Source organism: Schistocerca cancellata, chromosome 2 (assembly GCF_023864275.1).
Source record: "Schistocerca cancellata isolate TAMUIC-IGC-003103 chromosome 2, iqSchCanc2.1, whole genome shotgun sequence".
Taxonomy (NCBI): domain Eukaryota; kingdom Metazoa; phylum Arthropoda; class Insecta; order Orthoptera; family Acrididae; genus Schistocerca; species Schistocerca cancellata.
In genome coordinates this window covers 813,593,236-813,616,624 of record NC_064627.1, presented here as the reverse complement: position 1 = coordinate 813,616,624, position 23,389 = coordinate 813,593,236, and the positions used below count along the sequence as shown (strand labels likewise).

The following is a 23,389-nucleotide window of genomic DNA, read 5'->3' as shown; positions in this document are numbered from 1 at the left end:
TGGCAGAGTTAAAATACCGTGACCTTTGGGAGAGAGGCATACTCAGCATTGTCTGCCGAAGATGATGAGTGTGACACAACAACAGAATACCTGTACGCTGGGAAATTCTACATTCGCCCAGGAAAATTGTATTTCAGTATCTTCATAATATCATTTTTTGGTGTTCATTCTGTAATTAGGCGTCTGATGGAAATTATTACAGAAATACAATTATACTAGGTACAAACAGACAACCTTTTTCATTTAAATTATTTGCTTCTGTCCTTTCAAAAAATTAAATGTCCGTCTTTCCCCCTAGATCTTTTTATGTCTTCTGGTGCTATGAACCTGGCGAAGGCGTCATATGCACTCCATTATGTTTCCCCAAGAAATGGCACAGTGCGAAGAGACAGGGAGCGATCAGGTCTCGAGAGCTCCTACAAAAATTCGACTCTGTTCCCGCACGGCACTCGCACTGAAATAAGATGTGATTTACATCAACAATTGTCATGTCATCACACTGATTTTATGTGAGTAGGCGTCGAAAAGTCCATGATTGAGTCGCATTCTCACTTTGGTCACTATTATTTTCCTTGATTTTCTGGACTTTGCATACCATGGCTGTGTTATTATGAACGGCATTGATTTTAGCTCATTTTTTTCTTTTATTTTATTATTCCTATCACGGGTGAACTCCTTGTTGTTCGGTTTTCAGAACGCAGAGTGTGTCTTCCGCGCCTAATTGCGTCTTTTTGTAGTTGACCATCTGCTCCATTGTACTTAAAGCCGGAATGATAGTTGGTCCACACAGATTCTGGCATTTGACTGTCTTTCCATGCTTGATGCTGCTGGTCTGCTGGGTCAGAAATGTGCGTACTTGTTCTTTTGTTGCTATTTCTGTAACTGATAGGTTTGAGATCTGCCTCAGGGGTAATTAGCAGCGCAATCGACCTCATTAAAAAGTATACAACTGGGCGTACTCCTTTGTAGCCTCGCATAATTTAGCAGTCGCATCGATATACCAAAAAGGGTTTAGCGGCTGTCCCGGTTAAAGTGGTTTAGTCCCATCTCATCGCCTTTCTTGACCACAGCAATCCATAAGACAATGCAAGGGGCAATATTTTAGTTTCATCAAACATAAGTCTGTACTTGTTTGTGACGTGTGTTCGGCAACCACTTGTTGGCACAAATCTCGGTGTTTAATAATGCATCGTTTAACATTTGATTTCATCTAAATCATCCAGTAAAAATAGTAAAAGGATAATCTCAGAATGATCATCTGGTGTCTTATTATGGACTGACACGGGTATCACAGCGTCACATGCCAATGGTGGAGACAGAACTCTTAAATTGTAAAACTCCAATGCCGCTACAGTCTGGAACCGCGCGACCGCTACAGTCGCAGGTTCGAATCCTGCCTTGGGCATGGATGTATGTGATGTCCTTAGGTTAGTTAGGTTTTTATAGGGGACTGATGACCTCAGAAGTTAAGTCCCATAGTGCTCAGAGCTATTTGAACCATTTTTGAGAACTCCAATGTATTGTAAATACTCGTCTTTGCTGCAGGATGAATAGGCCCAGGTCATTAAAACAGATAAAACTTGACAGTTATTTTAATAACTATTTATCGGAGAAGTTCGCACAACAAACAAAAACAGTCTTCTCCAAGTATCAGCCTCAAAATTATAGCCGTCAGGGGCCTCAGCGGTGAACCTAAATACAACAAAATGATTACGATGGCTCTTTTTTTCAAACTCTCATGATAATTAGTTATAACCCTTTAAGTGTGTTCACGATGTTTAGTTCTTATATTACAACATTTCTCACATTTGTTAAATGTTTCATTTGCTTCTAATATTCTAAAAATCACATGCGTTTTTCATTACAAATTATAATTTCTTCATGTCATAAATTTGATGTTTTACATAAATATTCTCTATTGGTTTTGTCGCAATATTTCTCCACATTTCCATGACATTTATTTAGTCAGTTTTTCTATTAAAGCATTTGCTCCATTAATTAATATCTTCTTTTACGTAAGAACATATAAAAATGTACTCTGTAAACAATGGTTCATACATTGTTAGTTTAGTATTATTGACCACAAAATTTCTGAAATCCAAACAGTTAAATCCAGTTAGTAACGTTCACATCATTAAAGTATATTCATAGTTACACCATTATAAAATGAATGGTTTACTTTGCAGCACAAGACACGGAAAGCAACATACAGTGTTTCGAACTTATCGGTATCATACAGTTCATAACATATCGAACAGTTGATAAATTCCCTACTGGTTAAGTTAGACGTCAGTCAACACCAAGTATCGCTTGCCTTGGAGATCCTAGTTTCGTGATAAGTGATGCAAACTTCCGGTTGGTGCAATATTCAAACAGCAGCAACAACAGTACAATGTGAACATCACAAACATATTGCCATAGCTAATACAGCGTAGGAAAACCCTCGACATTCAAAACAACGTCTAGTAGTGGCGGCCGGCGGGTGGCCGAGCGGTTCTAGGTGCTACAGTCTGGAACCGCGCGACCGCTACGGTCGCAGGTTCGAATCTTGCCTCGGGCATGAATGTGTGTGATGTCCTTAGGTTAGTTAGGTTTAAGTAGTTCTAAGTTCTAAGGGACTGATGACCTCAGAGTGTGTTGTGTTTTGTTTCAGTGAATAACCCATAAAAACGAAATACAAACAGTCAAGAGATCGCGCGTCTACTATCTTCGAACTGTTTTCGTTTCTTGTATTTGGGCTTTTTAGTGAAATAAATGTTATTTATATCAACATTCAGTGTTTTTTCCCTTGATTTTTTTCGAAATGAAGAATAAGACAGACAACTGGCTACATCTTTAAAATGAATCCACTGATCTGTCTGAATATGAGAATGTAAGCCCTCGGAACAAGTCGTGGAAGAAACTCAAACTGACTGACAGACGCTTCTTCCTTTTATTTATAAAGCTAATGCGTGACGAAGTTTTTGACTTCAGCCTCAACTAACAACGAAGAAAGAGGTAGTCGACTTCGAAATACACTACTGACCATTAAAATTGCTACACCATGAAGATGACGTGCTACAGACGCGAAATTTAACCGACAGGAAGAAGATGCTATGATATGCAAATGATTAGCTTTTTAGAGCATTCACACATGGTTGGCGCCGGTGACGACACCTACAACGTGCCCAGCAGTTGACCGGCGTTGCCTAGTGAAACGTTGTTGTGATGCCTCGTGTAAGCAGGAGAAATGCGTACCATCACGTTTCCGACTTTGATAAAGGTACATTGTAGCCTATCGCGATTGCGGTTTATCGTACCGCGACATTGCTACTCGCATTAGTCGATATTCTGTTAGCTTAATATGGAATCGGTTGGTTCAGGAGGGTAATACGGAACGCCGTGCTGGATCCCAACGGCCTCGTATCACTAGCAGTCGAGATGACGGGCATCTTATGCGCATGGCTGTAACGGATCGTGCAGCCACGTCTCGATTCCTGAGTCAAAAGATGGGGACGTTTGCAAGACAACAACCGTCTGCAAGAACAGTTCGACGACGTTTGCAGCAGCATGGACTATCAGCTCGAAAACCATGGCTGCGGTTGCCCTTGACGCTGCATCACAGACAGGAGCGCCTGCGATGGTGTAATCAACGACGAACCTGGGTGCACGAATGGTTAAACGTCATTTTTTCGGATGAATCCAGGTTCTGTTTACAGCATCATGATGGTCGCATCCGCGTTTGGCGACATCGCGGTGAAAGCACATTGGAAGCGTGTATTCGTCGTCGCCATACTGGCGTATCACCCGGTGGGATGGTATGGGGTGCCATTGGTTACACGTCTCGGTCACCTCTTGTTCGCACTGACGACACTTTGAACAGTGGACGTTACATTTCAGATGTGTTACGACCCTTGGCTCTACCCTTCATTCGATCTCTGCGAAACGCTACATTTCAGCAGGATAATGCACGACCGCGTGCTGCAGGTCCTGTACGGGCCTTTTTGGATACTGAAAATGTTCGACTGCTGCCCTGGCCAGCACATTCTCCAGATCTCTTACCAATTGAAAACGTCTGATCAATGGTAGCCGAGCAACTGGCTCGTCACAATACGCCAGTCACTACTCTTGATGATCTGTGGTATCGTGTTGAAGCTGTATGGGCAGCTGTACCTGTACACGCCATCCAAGCTCTGTTTGACTCAATGCCCAGGCGTATCAAGGCCGTTATTATGGCTAGAGGTGGTCTTGTGGGTACTGATTTCTCAGGATCTATGCACCCAAATTACGTGAAAATGTAATCACATGTCAGTTCTAGTATAATATATTTGTCCAATAAATACCCGTTTATCATCTCCATTTCTTCTTGGTGTAGCAATTTTAATGGCCAGTAGTGTAATTAGCTTATAAATGTTTTGATTTGTTTAGTAAACATTCGCCTGCAGCGTCAGGTCATTCTGGTCGCGCGTTGACTTTGCCGGAAGCTGGCGTGTGATGTCGCGTGAGGGCAGGCGGAAGTGCTGCTATCTGATGGAGCTCCGAGCCGGCAGAGCAGCCAGAGCTGCCGGACACGGTCGCCACATTACGGGATTGCCTCGGCGCCGCGCCGCACCCGCTGTTTGACAGAGCCCTAGTGCTGTCAAATGGCGGCCCATTCTTCCTTTTTCGGTAAAGTGGGCGTGGTCGAAGATCGCGTAAGATTGGGCCGAGCTTCTAGGTACTTTAATGTGACGCCATCATGACGTTTCACTTCTGTTCCATGGCATTCGGGTGACTAAATAGTGACAGTACAGAACTTTACTTTTGCTTATTTTTACATAGATTAAAAATGTTAAACTTAAATGTGTCTAGGATGCATGGATTGGTTTAGGTCTATATCTGTGTCGAAATTTATAAAATAACGGTTTCTCAGCTTCAGTCAAGTTTACACTGGCAAAAAAAAGTGAATTGCCCTGAAGACATGGTCGGATCTCGCTGTAACTTAGTCCACGAAGACACTGGAGGCTACGGCTGAGTCATCGACATTCCCCTGTAGACGTCAGAAAGACTTATACCGGGTGACCTTACTGACAAGCAGATCACTCCCCATGGGACCATGTTAATTAAATTACAAATGTCGCGCAACAAATAATTAATGAACTGAATTTATTAAACACGATTGTCTCTGTATACGTGAAACACGAGTACTGTAACTCACAAGATGAAAAAAAGCGGGTTCATCAAACTACCGAATGAAACAATGGTCACTATAAAACCATATTTGTTACAAGCCTGCGTAGACTTCAACTTAAACACAAATGCGCAAAGACAGAAAATTGTTATCTACATGAGTTAGCACAGATTACAATGGAATTGAAACAGTAATATCATGGCAAAGATCGGGTAATGAGTCTGGCGTGAATACGATTCAAATGGTTCTGAGCACTACGGGACTTAACATCTGAGGTCATCAGTCCCCTAGAACTTAGAAGTACTTAAACCTAACTAACCTAAGGACATCACACACATGCATGCCCGAGGCAGGATTCGAACCTGCGACCGTAGCAGTCGCGCGGTTCCGGACTGCAGCGCCTAGAACCGAGTGGCCACCGCGGTCGGCCTGGCGTGATACCTTAAAGTCAACACAACATTTGGAGAAACAAATAAGTTAACTGAAATCGCACCAGTGGCTGCCGATTGTCAACAAATAAGGCACGAGGGAACTACAGAAAGAATCGTGCATGCACCGACTATCTAGATTGAGTGCATGTTGAGCTCGTGATTGCTAATAAACATGTGAAAGTCTTCTCAGTCTGAAATATTCGCATACATCCTATAACTTCGTTTACAAGCGCTGCATGTGGCTGGAAAATTCTCTCATCTGGCCTGCACCAAAGGCTGCTCTCTCTCAGACCACGGAATCTAAGTCTCTCTGTAGTATGAAATGTAAGCTGGTGAGTCTCGGATGGAAGTACTTCTACAGATCGCTCCCAGCAAGAAGCAGAATTTTGAGTGTCAGTCTTAGACATGATATTGATCACCAGTTACAACGATTATTACGAGTGCTGACCAATCAGATCCATTCCATCAATGCACCAATCTCCACTCGACACTCAATTTTAATATTACTAATCAATCATGACGGTTTTTAGTGATGGAGCTGAGAAAAAAAGCAACCTCTGACTCCCTCTATCTACCCGATTTTGCGTTTCAGTAAATAACACCTTCACCAGCTACACACAAGGGCGTTATTTTCTCCCACTCCAGAATTTATTTATATTATCCCTTACTCTTCTTCAGCACAGTACACAACTATTCAGTTAAATTGGCGCTAGACCGACGTTGCGGCTTAAGCACAAAAGAGCCAGATGGCCTCTCCTCTCACTTCACTTTACAGATATTGTCTTTACTCGATCCTGCGCTTAGCCGATCCCAGAATTCGGGCCTCCTGCATGGGGCAGCGCATTACAATACTGTTAGCTCGCGATGCGCCTCCGTGACGCCGGTGGGTACGCCACGTGAAAAACAGTACACAATACCTTTCCATCATTTAGGATGCAAACACGCATGGCGACCGCCCGGTGGAGCTTAGCCCACACACAATACCGGCCGTAGTGCTTTTACCTGGCTCCTCCTTCCTCTGTCCTACTGGCGGTGCCCTTCCCTTGAACAGGACTGCAACACCCTGATGGCCCGACACTGGCCCGCTCTCCCCTGTTCTTCTGGCTTCTGCTCAACATGTATTCAATAGGAATCCCAACTACACATTTAAACAAATTTCCAGAATAAGAAATTATATGGGATCATAGTAGTTAGATCTGGCAATCACTGACGTTAACTTTGCCATTATTTGTACTCTCATTTGCCGGCCGGGGTGGCCGAGCGGTTCTAGGCGCTACAGTCTGGAAACACGCGACCGCTGCGGTCGCAGGTTCGAATCCTGCCTCGGCCATGGATGTGTGTGATGTCCTTAGGTTAGTTAGGTTTAAGTAGTTCTAAGTTCTAGGGGACTGATGACCTCAGAAGTTAAGTCCCATAGTGCTCAGAGCCATTTGTACTCTCATTTCTAGTTGGAATTAATTTACCGGGTGGTTACGATTAAACTTTCCCTATTTAACACGTCGTAACACGGAAACTAATTACCGCACGAGTACCAAACATGGTAGCATTAATGTTAAGGTCATGGAAGAGAGAAATAATGCAGAATCAATTCAATTGAATCACATCTAATGTGCTGCTCCTGTACATCATACTAGTACATACCGGTACCATTACTGCTACAAAAGGAGCTCAGTATAGCGCCCATCAGTGTGCAGAAAAGTATGAAAGCGCAGTATTGCATTCTGCACAGCTGAACGAAGCATGTCTGTAGGTATGTTGGCTACTTCTCTTGATATCCTACGCTTCAGATCAGCACATGTGTGAATGTTCCCCTAAACTCTGTCCTTCAGGTAGCCCCACAACCAGAAATCACCGGGAGTGAGATCAGATGATCATGCCGGTTATGCATTTGGAAACGATCGGCCGATAATTCGATCATTTCCAAATCTGTTTCGGAGAAGCAGGTGAACATCACGAGCGATCTGCCGTGGGGCCCCATCTTGCATGAAAACTGTTGAGTTCAACGCGTCTCTCTCCTGTAGGGCGGGTATGACCAGCTGGCGAAGCACATTGCAGTAACGCTGCCCAGTCACACTGCACGTCTTTGGTCCTTGAGCGCCAACCTGTTCAAAAAAGTATGGGTCAATGATGAACGAAGCCGTGAAGCCACACCAGACAGTGACACGTTCACCATACAGAGGAACTTAATGCACAGTGACTAGAGGTGAAGATCCCCACACTTGGCAATTCTGTGTGTTCACCTCACACGTCAGAGAAAAATGACTCTCGTCTGTCCATAGGTGGTCCCGGGCCAGCCCTCGTCAACATCAACTCTAACGAGAAAGTGGAGAGCGAAGTCAACAAGTCGTTGTGCCTCCTGTGGTGCAAACTGCTGTACGATATGGATCTTGTACGGATACCACTTGAGAATGGTTCGAAGCACCTTCTGTACAGTGGACCACAGGATGTTCAACTGTCGTGATACAGCACGCGCACTGCCTGACAATCGGGAATTGCGTGCAGCGTTGTCTGCCATAGCAACAGCGATTTCGTCAACCATCTGTGGTGCAACCGGTCTTCGGCCTCTTTCCGGAGCGACGCCCAGTTCTTCAGTTGATTCGAAGTTCTTCATAATGCTCCGCACAGCAGGTGCAGAAAGAGGACTCTTCCGTAATCCTTTCAGCCGGCGATATTCTCGAAGTGCAGCTACAGAGTTACTGTTGTTTTGGTAATAGAGCTTCACCAACAATGCCCTGCTCCTTTTGTCCAAGCTCATGCTGACACGTCAACAAGTGCACTGCGACTGGTCAGGTGTGTATGAGACTATGAATCACAATGACTGATCACGGCACCTGGTGGGCATAGCTGGAACTGTATGTTGGCGCTGTGCGGCATGGCAGTCATGCACCCCATACTCTTGACATTAATGCTACCAAGTTTGGTACTTGTACGGTAATTAGTTTCCGTGTTATAACGTGATAAATAGGGTAAGTTTAATTATAACCACCCGGTGTATTAGATGTGGTTTTCAGTTTAATGGAGTCTGATTATGATACGTGACAGTTTTGAAAAAAACGGTCGCATAATAATATCATCGGCAGGTATGTAAATTAGAATTGCAATTCCCTGTGACAAAACGGCCACCAGAGTCCGTTAGTGTTGTACGTGTTTAGTGTTTTTACCCGGCCTGGTAGGATGTGTAAGGGTCTTGAACAGCGTCAGATGTTGAGTGATCTCTGTGGAGGAAAAGGAGGCGCCACGTACTCATGTGAGACAGCATTATCGGCACCTGACAGAGTTCGGGTGGGAACTTACTGTGGGCCTCTGTTTGATCAGATGGTCGAATTGTGCAGTATTCAGATTTGTGGGGTATTCGAATAAAACAGTGGCCCGATGCTGGAATGTATGCGAACATGAGGACAGGCACATTTGCCGTCAAGGATCCCGTCGATTATGATTACCACAAGATAAAATCTCCATATTCTGCACCAAGCTTATCATAACCTCTTCACACCTATGGCTGCCATTCGAAGGAAGATGGCGTATAAAAATCCATTCGATATCGAGGTCGTTAGAGATGGGGCACAAGCTCGGATTTTGTCAAGGATGGGGAGGAAATAGGCCTTGCACTTTCAAAGGAACCATCCCGGCATTTTCCTGGAGCGATTTAGGGGCCTGCCATTCGAGAAGGAGAAATGGACTTCCTGTAACATTCTGTATCATCTCGCACCTCGCAGCTGTCGGATTAGGAATTACTATCTTACGCCTAGGCTGCCGTTAACATAACACAAACGGCTGCGTTTGTAGCGATACTGTGACCAGGAAGCATGAAATTGGCATCGGATGTAAACAGTGTGACGTATTGAGGTTTGGTCGGTCTGGGCAGCCGAAGCAACAATCTGAAAATCTGTGTTCGAGTCCCGGCATGGCATCAATTTTCATGTCACTAATAGGTAGTACATCTATAACTAGTCCTGCTAATGTCAAAAAATTGGCACTCAAAGTATAAACTACGTGTCAACAGTCAAAATAATTCTCATGTTTAAGTCTAATTCTTCAAAAAATTTCCATTTCCACCTTGGCTTTATTATGATCACCGTCATTTAATTTACACTGTCAGTATTAAGTTAGCGCGTGGAGAGCAATGTTCTGAGCCATATATCATGAGGTTTTATAGTTTAGTACGTATGCCACTATGGCAGTATTGTTATTCAAATCGTTGACGAGTATGGAGTGTTGTTTCAGTCGAGTGTACTAATCCGACAGTTACATATTTAAATGACAGACTATATTGTATACACCCACACAGGGTGACAGGAAATTTTCGTGTAAATCGAAGGAGGAGGGGGAGAAAGGAAAGGGATTATTGATATCAGCTGCATCAGAACTTTGTGCGGCATCTGCAGCGACGAGTGAGAATGTGTGCCGGACACAGTGTTTATCGCAAATGCGCAATGTCGGCGCTCCTCTCTCCTGTCGAGCGATCCAGATTCCCACCTGGAGCCCTCTATCCTCAGTCCATATCCTCCATTATTGCTACTTTGAGATTTCCGCAGGAGATCAGACGTAATTGTGTATCCGCACTGAATATGGTGGATCCATTGCCCATCGAGGCTAATCAATAAAATATCCAAAAGAACAGACACCACGCACTCACGTCAGTAAATTTTCGAGGACGCCAGTAAGCACTTGAAAACGGTGCATCGGCTCAATCAGCTGATCGTGAGAATTAAATAACTGGCATCAAAACACAGCAAAGATGGACAGTAAAATAATTTATTTTAATACGTTTCATAAACGTGTGGCACGCGACATGAGAAAACTTACCTGGTTCTCCCGCCAACTTTGAGATCATACCATTATTTTATGAGCCTCTGGCTAAAGGCCTTCTTTCTCTCGTCAGCTGAGAGGTCCTTTGCCTCTTCTGGGTTCCTATTTCAGTCTATATCTTCGGTAATTTTGTACGTTCTGTCTCAACGTATCCCTAATTATCAACTATATTTTCGAGGTTACTAATTTATTGTAGATTTCTGTGTATTTTAGAAATTATCTTTTGAGGTCAAAAAATCCAGATTCTATGAGCAAGACAGTCCTTGTCGATTCTGTATATGTATCCACAGAAGAGCTGTCTTCCCTTTCTGACGTTCCGCTACAAATCTTCATTAGATCTTAAATAACTCATATCTATCAACCAATCTCTTGCCTAAACTTTTTAACAATATCTTCCTTCCTCTTTTTATCAGCTGGCTGACTGGCCCTTGGTATTCATAGTTACGGTGTCCTATTGAAACAATCCTTCTGGTTTGATGCACATATTATAATATTTTAACTCCATCATTTCTCGTCGTGAAATTATTTTGTTCGTAGATAGACCATGTCTAATTTTAAAATCCTAAAGCCAATCGCTTCCTGTTAGTCCATTGTCCTTTGTCACCTTATGTAACAGTAAGTATTTGAATTTTTTGGCCCGTTCGAACCTCCAGTATTCGGTGATTTCTCTCTTAGATCTTTCATTGAGGTGTGTCATTTTACTTTGTCGAAGGAATTTTATAGACATACTCCCTCACCTACTTCCTTCAGGCGACTGGATCATTTTAACTTCTGACACGAAATTGTTACTGAAAATAGGCATCTCAGCGTACTTCAGATTGTCGTCTTCGGGAGTTTCGCCATTACCGGGTCCTTTCCAGCTGCTTTACTATTTTATAGGCTGGCAATGATTTGTTTGATTTCAGTTTTAGATGGCGCCAGCTATTTTATTAACTTCTGAGGTCGCTGGCTTAAGCTAAGTTGCAATTCTGGTTAATCACAGATGGGATATTTATCAAAATATTGAGACTAAATCTTACAGTTCTCTTTACTGTTTTGGCACAACTTCTCCTTTTCATCTGTAACAAACAGGCTGTAGATCTGATACCATTACTCGTTCTACTTGGAAATTTATTAAAAATTCCAGAGCCTTTATCTTTCAGGCTTCTCTCGGCGAAGTAGATGACTTTCGAATTTCTGACGTGGCAGGAGAATTAACGCTGTCGTTTCTCTTCAACTATGATGACTACGTTAACCAGGGTGCAAACCTAGATACTTTGAAATATTATCAGAGGTTGTTTTTCCGGAAGTCCTAGTTCATTGGTTCCAGCTGTTTCGCACTGAAAGTATGAAAAAAAGATAAAGGGTGACAACATTTTAAAAGCTCTTCGACGACGAGGTCATTAGGGACAAATGGCAGCACAGTATGGCAACACCAACTTACGTTAGCAAAGATATCTGTCAGTTAGTTAATTTTATGTTCCATAGATCATTTGAACGATTCTTTTATCGAAATGATGTGGAGCGAGTCAGTTTACAGGACATGCATAGCTCATTAGTGTTAAGTTTAGTGAACATATTATTTTGTAGTCCTACTCATGCAACTTAAAAATCTGAGTTTTTATTTTTGTTTTTACAGGCAACTAGTTTTTAAATAGAAAACATTTTAGATTAGATTTCAAAAATACATCGCTACCTGTCAGACATTTTTAAGCTGTTGGACAAATAATCAAAATTTTTGTTGCTACAGATTGAACTGCTTTCGAGTCAATAACTGGTAATCAAGATTATTTTTTCCTCAACTGTTGTACGTAGGGACTTTCTATTATTCTCAAATTCTGATGGCTTATTTATCGCAAATTTCATTAGCGAATATATGTATCCTGACGGTGCCGTTAAAATACCTAAATGCTTGAAAGGAACCTACATGAGAACAGTGGTTGGATACCACACCTTATTCTTATTGCTCACTTTTGCGCAATCATTACTTTTTTTCCAAGTGATGAGTAACCCGGAATATTATTCCATAAGACATTACTGAGTGTAAATATGATAAATATGTGAAGAAGTTCGTCCGTTTGTTTCCATGACCAGCAATTATACTAGGAGCAAAATTAGCTGAATTTAATTGTTTGAGCAGCTCAGTAAAATGCTGCTTCTTCCAGTTTAAGTTTTCATCAATATGTACGCCCAAGAATTTGGAGCAATCTCCCCTGTTTACACAGTTCTGTTCATGCGCTGCATCAACTGTTGGTGTGACTCTATTTATTGAACAGAACTGAATATAGCGCATTCTCTCATAATGTAGGCAAAGACCATTTTCAGCAAATCAGTTATTAATTCTTTGGGAACCATATATAAGAATCTCTTCTGTTGCTTTCTCTAGACTGGGATGTATTATAATGGTAATATAGTCTGCAAAAAGTACCAGTTCTGCTTGATGCATATTACGTGGAAAGCCATTCACATGTATAAGCAATAGGAAGGAACCCAAAGTTGAATTTCGTGGAACAACGTTTGCGATTTCTTCCCAGTTACTAAAATTTCTTCTCTTTCCATCGATATTTAAATTATTCAGCACAACATGGAACACAGATACACTACTGGCCATTAAAACTGCTACACCACGAAGATGACGTGCTACAGACGCCAAATTTAACCGACAGGAAGAAGATGCTGTGATATGCAAATGATTAGCTTTTCAGAGCATTCACACGAGGTTGGCGACGGTGGCAACACCTACAACGTACTGACATGAGGAAAGTTTGGAACCGATTTCTCATACACAAGCAGCAGTTGACCGGCGTTGCCTGGTGCAACGTTGTTGTGATGCCTCGTGTAAGGAGGAGAAATGCGTACCATCACGTTTCCGACTTTGATAAAGGTACATTGTAGCCTATCGCGATTGCGGTTTATCATACCGCGACATTGCTACTCGCATTAGTCGAGATTCTGTTAGCAGAATATGGAATCGGTGGGTTCAGGAGGGTAATACGGAACGCCTTGCTGGATCCCAACGGCCTCGTATCACTAGCAGTCGAGATGACAGGCATCTTATCTGCATGGCTGTAACGGATCATGCAGCCACGTCTCGATCCCCGAGTCAACAGATGGGGACGTTTGCAAGACAACAACCATCTGAAATAACAGTCCGACGCCGTGTGCAGCAGCATGCACTATCAGCTCGGAGACCATGGCTGCAGTTACCCTTGACGCTGCATCACAGACAGGAGCGCCTGCGATGGCGTACTCAACGACGAACCTGGGTACACGAATGGCAACACGTCATTTTTTCGGATGAATCCAGGTTCTGTTTACAGCATCATGATGGTCGCATCCGTGTTTGGCGACATCGCGGTGAACGCAATTTGGAAGCGTGTATTCGTCATCGCCATACTGGCGTATCACCCGGCGTGATGGTATGTGGTGCCACTGGTTACACGTCTCGGTCACCTCTTGTTCGCACTGACGGCGCTTTGAACAGTGAACGTTACATTTCAGATGTGTTACGACCCGTGGCTCTACCCTTCATTCGATCCCTGCGAAACGCTACATTTCAGCAGGATAATGCACGACTGCATGTTGCAGGTCCTGTACGGGCCTTTCTGGATACAGAAAATGTTCGACTGCTGCCCTTGCCAGCACGTTCTCCAGTGCTCTGACCAACTGAAAACGTGTGGTCAATGGTGGCCGAGCAACTGGATCGTCACAATACGCCAGTCACTACTTTTGATGAACTGTGGTATCGTGTTGAAGCTGCATGGGCAGCTGTACCTATACACGCCATCCTAGCTCTGTTCGACTCAATGCCCAGGCGTATCAAGGCCGTTATTACGGCTAGAGGTGGTTGTTCTGGGTACTGATTTCTCAGGATCTATGCACCCAAATTGCGTGAAAATGTAATGACATGTCAGTTCTAGTATAATATATTTGTCCACTGAATACCGGTTTATCATCTGTATTTGTTCTTGGTGTAGCAATTTTAATAGCCAGTAGTGTAGCTATTGAACGGCCTTAGAACCTAGAGTGTATAGTGCTATGTAGAGTATGAGTCGTGAGGCAGCCCCTGAGCACTGCTCAGACTCCTGCTGCAGCTGTGTGGTGTTGCAGCGCTGGTGGTGGTGGTGACGAGCGGCGTGGGCATCACGGCGGGGGCGCACCGGCTGTGGTCGCACCGCGCCTACAAGGCCAAGTGGCCGCTGCGGCTGCTGCTCGTCTTCCTCTTCACCATCGCCGGGCAGGTGAGTGGCGGGCGCAGTCCGCTGTTCATCGCGTACCTCCACTTTATTGTAACCAGTGTACCTAATGCTCAGTTGTTAGTGGAAACAAGGCTTCGAATCTGAAGATCAATGCTTATCAAAAGAATATAGATAGTTACAACATGATCGCCATATCACTAGTGTTTGTTACTCTGTTCAACACCGATCGAAATATAAAAAGTGATAATAAATTAAAGTTTCACTGTAGTTATCCGAAATTCTGAATGCCAGAATTTAGTTTAAAGGAATTTGGATTGCAGAATAAAACTGTCGTCAGTTACAAAACGGGAAAAGTTAAATTTGATAAATTATTGGAGTGACCTTGAAATTAAACAATGATCGTGTTAGAAAGACAAAGCAGCAACTTGAAAAATTGGTCATTGACGTCATTACACATTAAGCTGTGGATCGATACCTTAAGAAGCTGGAAGCCTTGTCATCATGTTTATCTTTGGATTATCAACTTTGGGAATCAGTAATGTACTTGAAAATGGGCTTAAAACTCGCAACCTACGTTGTGCAGTACCATTAATAATAAAATCGTGAAACAAGGCAAAAAACAATGTTGTTTAGTAAAGGTGTTAGTTACCATAACAATCTCCGATAATAACTAGTGACTAGCAACAAATTATGAAAACTGTACTGTGTTATGTAACTCATGAGAATGCTGTCTGTCTTAAAGTATGCCTAAGCGTAAAAAAACTGATTATTATTATTTACTCATTACATTGCAAATGATTGTATTTCAGATTAACGTCGCAATAACCTTCATTCATGGCAACAACTATTTTCAGTGCTAAGGATGCGTAGATGTATGTGCATATTATCGTTTACCAAATACAACATAAAATACTAAAACTAGTTTGAGTTTTGTCGTAGAATATGAATTTCACTTTAAATCATTTAATTTGAACTGATTGTCTGCAATAGTAGTGCAATACTGTATGAGCAACTACATTTACTGCTGCCTTTTATTACAATAATCATTCGACTGAAAATTAACTGTAAATTTAATTAGATTTGGCATCTTTTGACTGTTTCTTTCACTTGTGACCTTCTCGGAATCTATAGTGAGAAGATACAACCCTTCTGATGGTCAAAGAGTCGAGTCATTGAAGTTTTTCAAAAAAAAATGTTCAAATGTGTGTGAAATCTTATGGGACTTAACTGCTAGGGTCATCAGTCCCTAAGCTTACACACTACTTAACCTAAATTATCCTAAGGACAAACACACACACCCATGCCCGAGGGAGGACTCGAACCTCCGCCGCGATCAGCCGCACAGTCCATGACTGCAGCGCTTAGACCGCTCGGCTAATCCATGGCGGCTTGAAGTTTTTCTCGACAAGTTTGTACTTTGGTTAAACACAGTGTAATGCTCCAAGAAGTTACTAAAAGGCAGCCATGTCTATTATACAGCTGCAAAATACTGGCTGGATCTTACTTTGCGATGCGTTGCTTGTTGTGCGAAGTAACGCTTATTATGAGATGCACTATTGGCAACAGGCTCTTTTTGATTAGCGAGCAGCTGAAATACATTTGGGCAACACAGCATTCTGCATTAATTCCAAATTCTTTTTGCGGCCATATGCTGTTCCAACATTCTTCCTCGTCCACTTATAATTTGCCTGGCCACGTATTACAACATTTTCGACGCAAACACTTTAACATTTGCGCGGCAACACAAACCTCTGTTCCACACCACAGATGCGTCGCAACTACTTCTCTGTCTTCATCTGTACGACTGCGCGCACTCCCGCCAACGATGTTATTGTTACACGAAAGATATTCTCTGTGCTTTGTACCATAAAAGTTTCCCTGACACTGCCAGCGTGTTGACTACAGTCATCTGACATTATTAATTCTTGCTTATTCTATCAACATGCTTTACATTTCCTTAAAGACTTAATACTGATGAAATTCATTAATACATATATTTACAAAAAAAATTGTTTTAAACTCGGTAAATGAAGCAGCCGAACTATACGTGAGGCACTAGGAAATAGTGTTACAAGTTGTCTCCCATGGAGTCTTTCCGAAAGAGGTATATTATGGGTCATTAAAGTTGCTCACTGACAAGACCAACAAAAAAAGAAATTTCACTTTTTGTGCGTATATAATATAGTAGTGATGCTTCAGACGTCGCCACACTATCCGTTTGGAAACGTGCCATGCTGCAAAAAAAGTCCGTTTCTTTACTCATGTGCCATGACTGCACGGTCCTGCATGGCTGTGCGAGTAATATGGCTGTTCTTTCAGGCACTGGTCGTGTGGGACCATTGAGACTCTTTATAGAATTGAGTATAGGTCTCCCGTATCCAGAACCTATCGATTCCACATTCGCATGACAATTGGGATCATGACCGTCGTCTGCTGCAGTATCATAGAACGATAAATGCCAGTCTCGATAGACAAGGATTCTACCGTTGGTGAACTCTGACACGTACTGGCAGATGTCACTTCTTCTTACACGAGGCAGCACACGGCCTTCCCCCAGACAATATTAAAATGCGATTTCTGAATGACAAACCTGCTCCGTAATCTCTCTTTAAATACCTAATCTAGATGGCGTTACTCCTGCCTACTTCGTGTGTCTGCGCTGAAGTGCTAATGCTTTGCACATCCAAGCATGCCAGTATGACGTTTGTGGCCTGAATCGTTCGTGGTCTAGTAATTTTTACGGCTAGAAGTGCTAGGAGTGTGGCACAAAATGTTGTAAGGAACTTTAAAATTTATTTCTAGACTACTGTTCCTTTTATACGCCAACAGCTCTACATTAAGCATGAGAGTCCAAGTTGCCAACTGGGTCCACTCCCAGAATTTGATCTACACCGAGTGCCAGTAATTCAGCTTCCACGCTAGTCCAGTAATCGTGGAGATTTGCGAAGCCATTTCCAGGGCAATATTGGAGACTCAGGATCTAAAAAGGACCTGTGTGCCCCACACATCATGATGATTTTCACGACATCGTTATGCTATTCAAGTTTGATAGGAGAAGTTTCTTACTGGCCATTTTCATGAGACGTTCAAGAAGTAGTGTTCGTTGTATGATGTCGGCTAATCCTGCAGCCCACTACGTGAAAAAAATAGACTCAGTATACCAATGGTGTTCCTGCAGCGTAAATGCAATGTAGTGTGACTCCGATGTGGGTACATAAGCACCGAAATGTAGTCAGGGGATTACTGTGGCATTCGTGTCTTTCCGGCGTGCGTACCGTAAATGCGTAAACGCGAGCCGTGGCGACGTTATTACCAAATGCGTCCAAACAGAGCCAGCGTGCTGATATTCATTTCTTGGCTGTCAAAGGAAAATCATCGGTAGACATCCTTCAAACAATGAAGAATGTGTACGGGCAGCATGTCTCTCGAGAAACTTCGTTGTGGAATGGTGCAACAACGGGTGCTACTGCTTCGTGATAACACACATTCCCATTTCGCACATGTCGTAACGCAGAGGTTACGCCAATTCAAGCGGGAGACACTATAGTCCTGATCCCTCCCCATGTGATTATCACACCTTCCGTACCTTAAAAAGATCCTGAAGGGTCGACGATTCGTGTCGGACGAGGATGAGCAGCAGGCAGTTAGACCTACTCACGCAGCAGGACACGATGTATTGCAGTGATTGTCTCATTGCTCACGGCGATTTTGCCTGATTGGTATACCGATTGTGGACTGTACGGCCTGTGAACGCAAACTTTTTGATCACTTAACATAGAGCGGTAAAACCCATCCTTTACAGGATCCTCTGCAAATGCAAAGTGAAGAGCCTTATCTTGTTCGTTGGAAAACAAGTTTTAAAGATGTCTAGTCGTTCGCACAAGCCCCATTAGTAAGACCACCTGTGGATGCTATGTCTTCAAGTTGTCGTTAGCAGGTTGCAACTAAGAAGCTGGCTTAGGCAAAGCGGTGACTGACCATCCGTCATGAGGTTTTTCCTACGCAGCTTGTAGAGACAATACTGTTATGCCCATTTGGCAAAGGGCGAACCTTCCCATACTTTAGCAAGAGGTATTAACATCGCTTCCTTCAAACAGTGAAAGAAATTTCCTGACAGTTTTATTTCGAAGAAAACGACGCGTATTGTCGGGAAGGCTGCCTACATCGGCTATCAATAATGTCTGGGATATGGGTCGAGGAGCAAACTTACGCTGTCTGGGCCTGTACTATAGTTCCATAACGATGAATCGATAAAAGATATGATTTGGAATTGAGAAGGAAGTGGGGGCAGGTGTGGGCTTCGCCCAGTCTAGTTGATCTGCTAGGTACTGTGAGGCCTGCGAGATCCTTCCACTTGCTGCTGCTCATATGACTCTCAGCCTCATGCGTGCTTCCAGTGTTACACCAACACACTGATCCCTGTGGGTGTTGCTTCAGTAGTTATTTACTTAGTTTCTTGTTCTGTAGATCAAATCAATGATAACGCTATGATGTGGAACGTGTCAACAGAGCCCACATAGAACACTTACATACAACTAAAACAAAAAACAAGATTTACATGGCTGCATGCTTGTCACTTACAGGGGTTTTAGTGACGAAGTATCTTTACTGAAGAATTCCTCTATGGTATAGGAGTTGTTAAGAAGAAATCTCTTTAATGTGCATTTGAAAACATATCTGCAATCTCTCAGACGTTTTACTTCCATGGTTAGGATGTCACAGAGTTTTATAGCTGCCTATTTGTCTCCTTACTGTGACAAATTTAGAGTCATTAAACGGAAACGCATATCACTTTCACTTTTAGTGTTTTACTTGTGAATGTCTCTGTTATTCTCAAATTTAGATGGATTATTAATAATGAATTTCCTAATCGAATAAATGAACTGTGAGGCTGTGGTTAATATTCCTAGCTGCTTAAAGAAATACCTGCAAGATGTAGGAGTGTGAGTTCCACGAATAATTCTAATTATTTTCTTTTGGCAATAAACAGTTATTGCCTAAACGTGGGGTTGGCCCGGAATATTATCCCATGAGAAATTAATAAATGCCAACATGCAAAATATTTTAGCTTACTGACTTCTATATCCCCAAAGTTGGCAGTTACTCTTATAGCAGTAGTAACTGAACCTAAACGTTTTAGCAGGTCTCCTATATGACTTTTCCAGTTTAAATTTTTGTAAAAGTAAATATCTAACAACTTACAATTTTCTACCCTATTTATTATTTATTGTTGGTCTACTAGGTTAACACGAGGTGAGATATTTTCGACAATACTAAACCTGGTGAACTAGTTTGTTCAAAGTTTAAAAACTAGTGCATTTTTGCAAAACCATTCAGTAATTTTCACAGAAAGATCATGTATTATTTTTTCTCTGTTGTTGCTTCTTTGCTCAGTTTCACAGTAATGCTTGTCTCATCTGCAGACAGGACTAATTCTGCCGCCTGAGTCAAATGAAAGGGCAGATTACTACATAAAGCAAGAACAATAGTGGTTCAACAGCCGAACCCTTTGAGACTCTCATTGTAAGTTCTCCCCATGCAGATCATGTGCCGTCCCTCCTTGTATTACTCGAAGCGCCTGAGGTAACTTTCTGCATTCTGTTACTTAAATAAGGACCAAACGAGGCATTCGCTGAACTACATATTCCATAAACACTTTAATAGAATATTACGACTGACACAATCAGTTGCCTTCCATAAGTCACAGAACATCCCAACTGCTGACGTTTTATCATTCAATGATTTTATTATGTGTTCGGTAAATGTGTACATAGCTGACTCAACAGAACGGTCCTTTTGAAATCCACACCGTGCTTGGATAAGTATCCCATTACTTACACAGGCGGATGACAACCCTAGAGCAAATTTCCTCCTCAAAAATGTTAGAAAATGAAGTAAGGAATAGATGTAAAATGTTGATTTCCAGCCAGGGATGCCTGTCTGTTACGAAATTACTTGATGAAATTTTCAGAAACTACGAATGCAGACATTCTCTGCGTGTTATGCTGATTAATTCGTTCGATGAACGATATCACTTGAACCAGCAGCCCATTACTTGCCAAAGTAGGTCCATTTCAGTTACCGAAGAGGCGTAAAACCTATCAGCTCCCACGGAATCATAACACCTATCCTTTACACGGTACGTCTGCGAAAGTACAGTGAAGAGTTTCTTAATGTTAAATACAACGAAAACTGCATTCTGCACTGCATTTGGCAACGACTTGCGAATACAAATTTTGTGAAGAACACCACGCCTATCGCTGGATTTTTGCTTCTTTATCCAGTTTACTGCCTCCCACAATTTCAATGAGTGAGCTACCAGAGTATTAGCTTTGAACAGGAAATGGAAAGAAAAGGGTTAAAATTCCACACTGGCAGTCCACATCAACTTTTCCTGTGGTGTAGCACACTTACTGAAAGTGCATAATAGAATCTCTTATAGATGCGTTACATGACTGTATGCCGAAGGGAAAAGCAGTATAAGTGAAAAAAAAACTACTGGTGTAGCGTCAGAATTTTAATTACTTAGGATTATGCTGACTGTAAATAACATTTCTAAAGCTTGAAGACATTTATCACCACGACTGCACTAAATCTTGAATCGCACTCGGATGGACAAAGTTTCAAATATCGGTTGGGACATCCAGGTTTAGTTTATACGTGGTTTCTCTAAATGTTTTAATATAAATACTGGGTTGGTTTCTTTGAAAAGTACGGCCGATTTCATTCCTCATTCTACGGTTTTCCGGGCTTACGTTAAACTGCAGTCTTCATTCCTTCCTTTCTCCCTTCCTTAAACCATGGATCGCTTTAAATCTGTGCGATAAGGAAATTAGTAAAGGGGTTCGAATTCCTTCTCGCAGTCGAGATTAACTTTTCCTATGGTGTAGTATATCACCGAAGTTAAGCGCTGTTGGGCGTGGCCGGCACTTGGATGGGTGACCATCCAGCTGCCATGTGCTGTTGCCATTTTTCGGGGTGCACTCAGCCTCGTGATGCCAATTGAGGAGCTCCTCGACCGAATAGTAGCGGCTTCGGTCGAGAATACCATCATAACGACCGGGAGAGCAGTGTGCTGACCCCACAGCACTTGGATGGGTGACCATCGAGCTGCCATGCGCTGTTGCCATTTTTCGGGGTGCACTCAGCCTCGTGATGCCAATTGAGGAGCTCCTACCATCCAGCTGCCATGCGCTGTTGCCATTTTTCGGGGTGCACTCAGCCTCGTGATGTAGTATATATCTTTATTAACTACAGGCTCCAGTTATCTCACCATCTTCAAGTATCATAACATTATGTACAACAGCCTATATGGCAATACGGTTGTTACGCTGTGTCGTTTTTATTTGACACCACTGTAAGAACAATGACACAGAAGCTGCTGTAAAAATATTTATAGCACATGACGATGTCAATAAGGATTTATACATCAACGGTTCTGAAATACGAATTTTCTAAATAACGCAAAATTCAACGAAAAATGGTTTCAACGCTAAATTTCTTGTCTAGATCAGGGCCGAGCTCTGTTAAAACAGAGAATAAACAGGACTGGAAACACATTTATAACATCAATAAATTGAGACTAGCGTTTGGAAGATTTACAACAGGAGCCAGGTTGTTGAAACTGTTTCTGCGGGAGAAACCACAAAGTTGTAAAAGCCGATAAAGAGCAACAGAGGGTAATATAAGATGTTGTAAGTAACTGACTTAATGATTAATGGATGCAAATAGGGTTGACAGTCGTACAAATGTAATTTATCTCCCTCGTTTCGATATCAATCTTGTTTTCTGGTTCTTGACCCTCCAGTCTGAAGCAGTCAATGCTCTAATCGACCAGGTGGCACCGCGCCGACACGAACTGCGCCCGCCGCCCAGGCGAGCTTATCAGCCTTCCCATTCAGCGTCACGCGAGTTGCCAGCATTCAGAGCCAGCAATAGGCACCGTTTGAACCCATGAACTTCCGCGCACAACCCTGACCTTCTACTTGTTCGCTTGGCGTCACCAGCCGAACGAGAATTGCCTACGTACACTGTAGATCCTGCACCTATATGTACCTGTATACAGGGTGATTATAATTACAGTTAAACTTTCAAATCGCTGTAGAAATAACACCACTGGTCAGAATGACGTCAAATTGCAACGGAACATTATCGGAGAAGGGGGAAAACTAGTGGCAGAAGAAAAATAAATCGTTACAAAATGTAGCAATAGATGTCGCTGTAAGCATCATAATTTAATAGTGGTCGACTACAAATGACAAATAAATCATACATCAATGCCTAAGGTGTACGTTTGACGTTAAACAAACTGTACTACTCACTGTCCATGGGTGTACAGGTGTGATACTGTTCGTTACATAAGCCCATCCACTATGGCAAGGGCATATCACATCGGATGGGAAAAAATCGGTTTTTAATTGTGCTGAGGCCAAAGACCGCATAAAAAGCGTCAATCACATCGGCTTATAATTGTCCTGAAGCCAAAAAAGCATAAAAAGCATGAGTCACATCGGTTATTAATTGTCCTGAGGCCAAAAACCGCATAAAAAGCGTCACTCGCTTCGGTTTTTAATTGTCCAGAGGCCAAAAACCGCATGAAAAGCAACAATAAAAATCAAATCGGATTATTAATTTTCGTGTGACTGGCGCGTTCTCGGGTATTCAGCCGATTAGCATCCTCCAAATGGCATGATACTTCGGCAAATTGACTTGCGGTTTCATTAGGCGGCTCTAATGATCTGTTGCCTTCAGTCGGGCGTCGCGTTGTATGTGGTGCACGGACTCGGACTCGCCGCCGAATTAGCGGGGGATCTGCGCTGACG

At 42.6% G+C, this 23,389-nt stretch overlaps 1 protein-coding gene across 1 annotated transcript in view; it reads left to right on the top strand.

Moving 5' to 3' along the window:
- Nucleotides 1-23,389, top strand: part of LOC126162704 (acyl-CoA Delta-9 desaturase-like) — a 314,775-nt gene that overhangs the window by 230,354 nt on the left and 61,032 nt on the right. Inside the window, exon 3 of the mRNA XM_049919357.1 lies at nt 14,479-14,609. Coding sequence (XP_049775314.1) covers nt 14,479-14,609 — 131 coding nt within the window. The remainder of the gene's footprint in view (nt 1-14,478; nt 14,610-23,389) is intronic.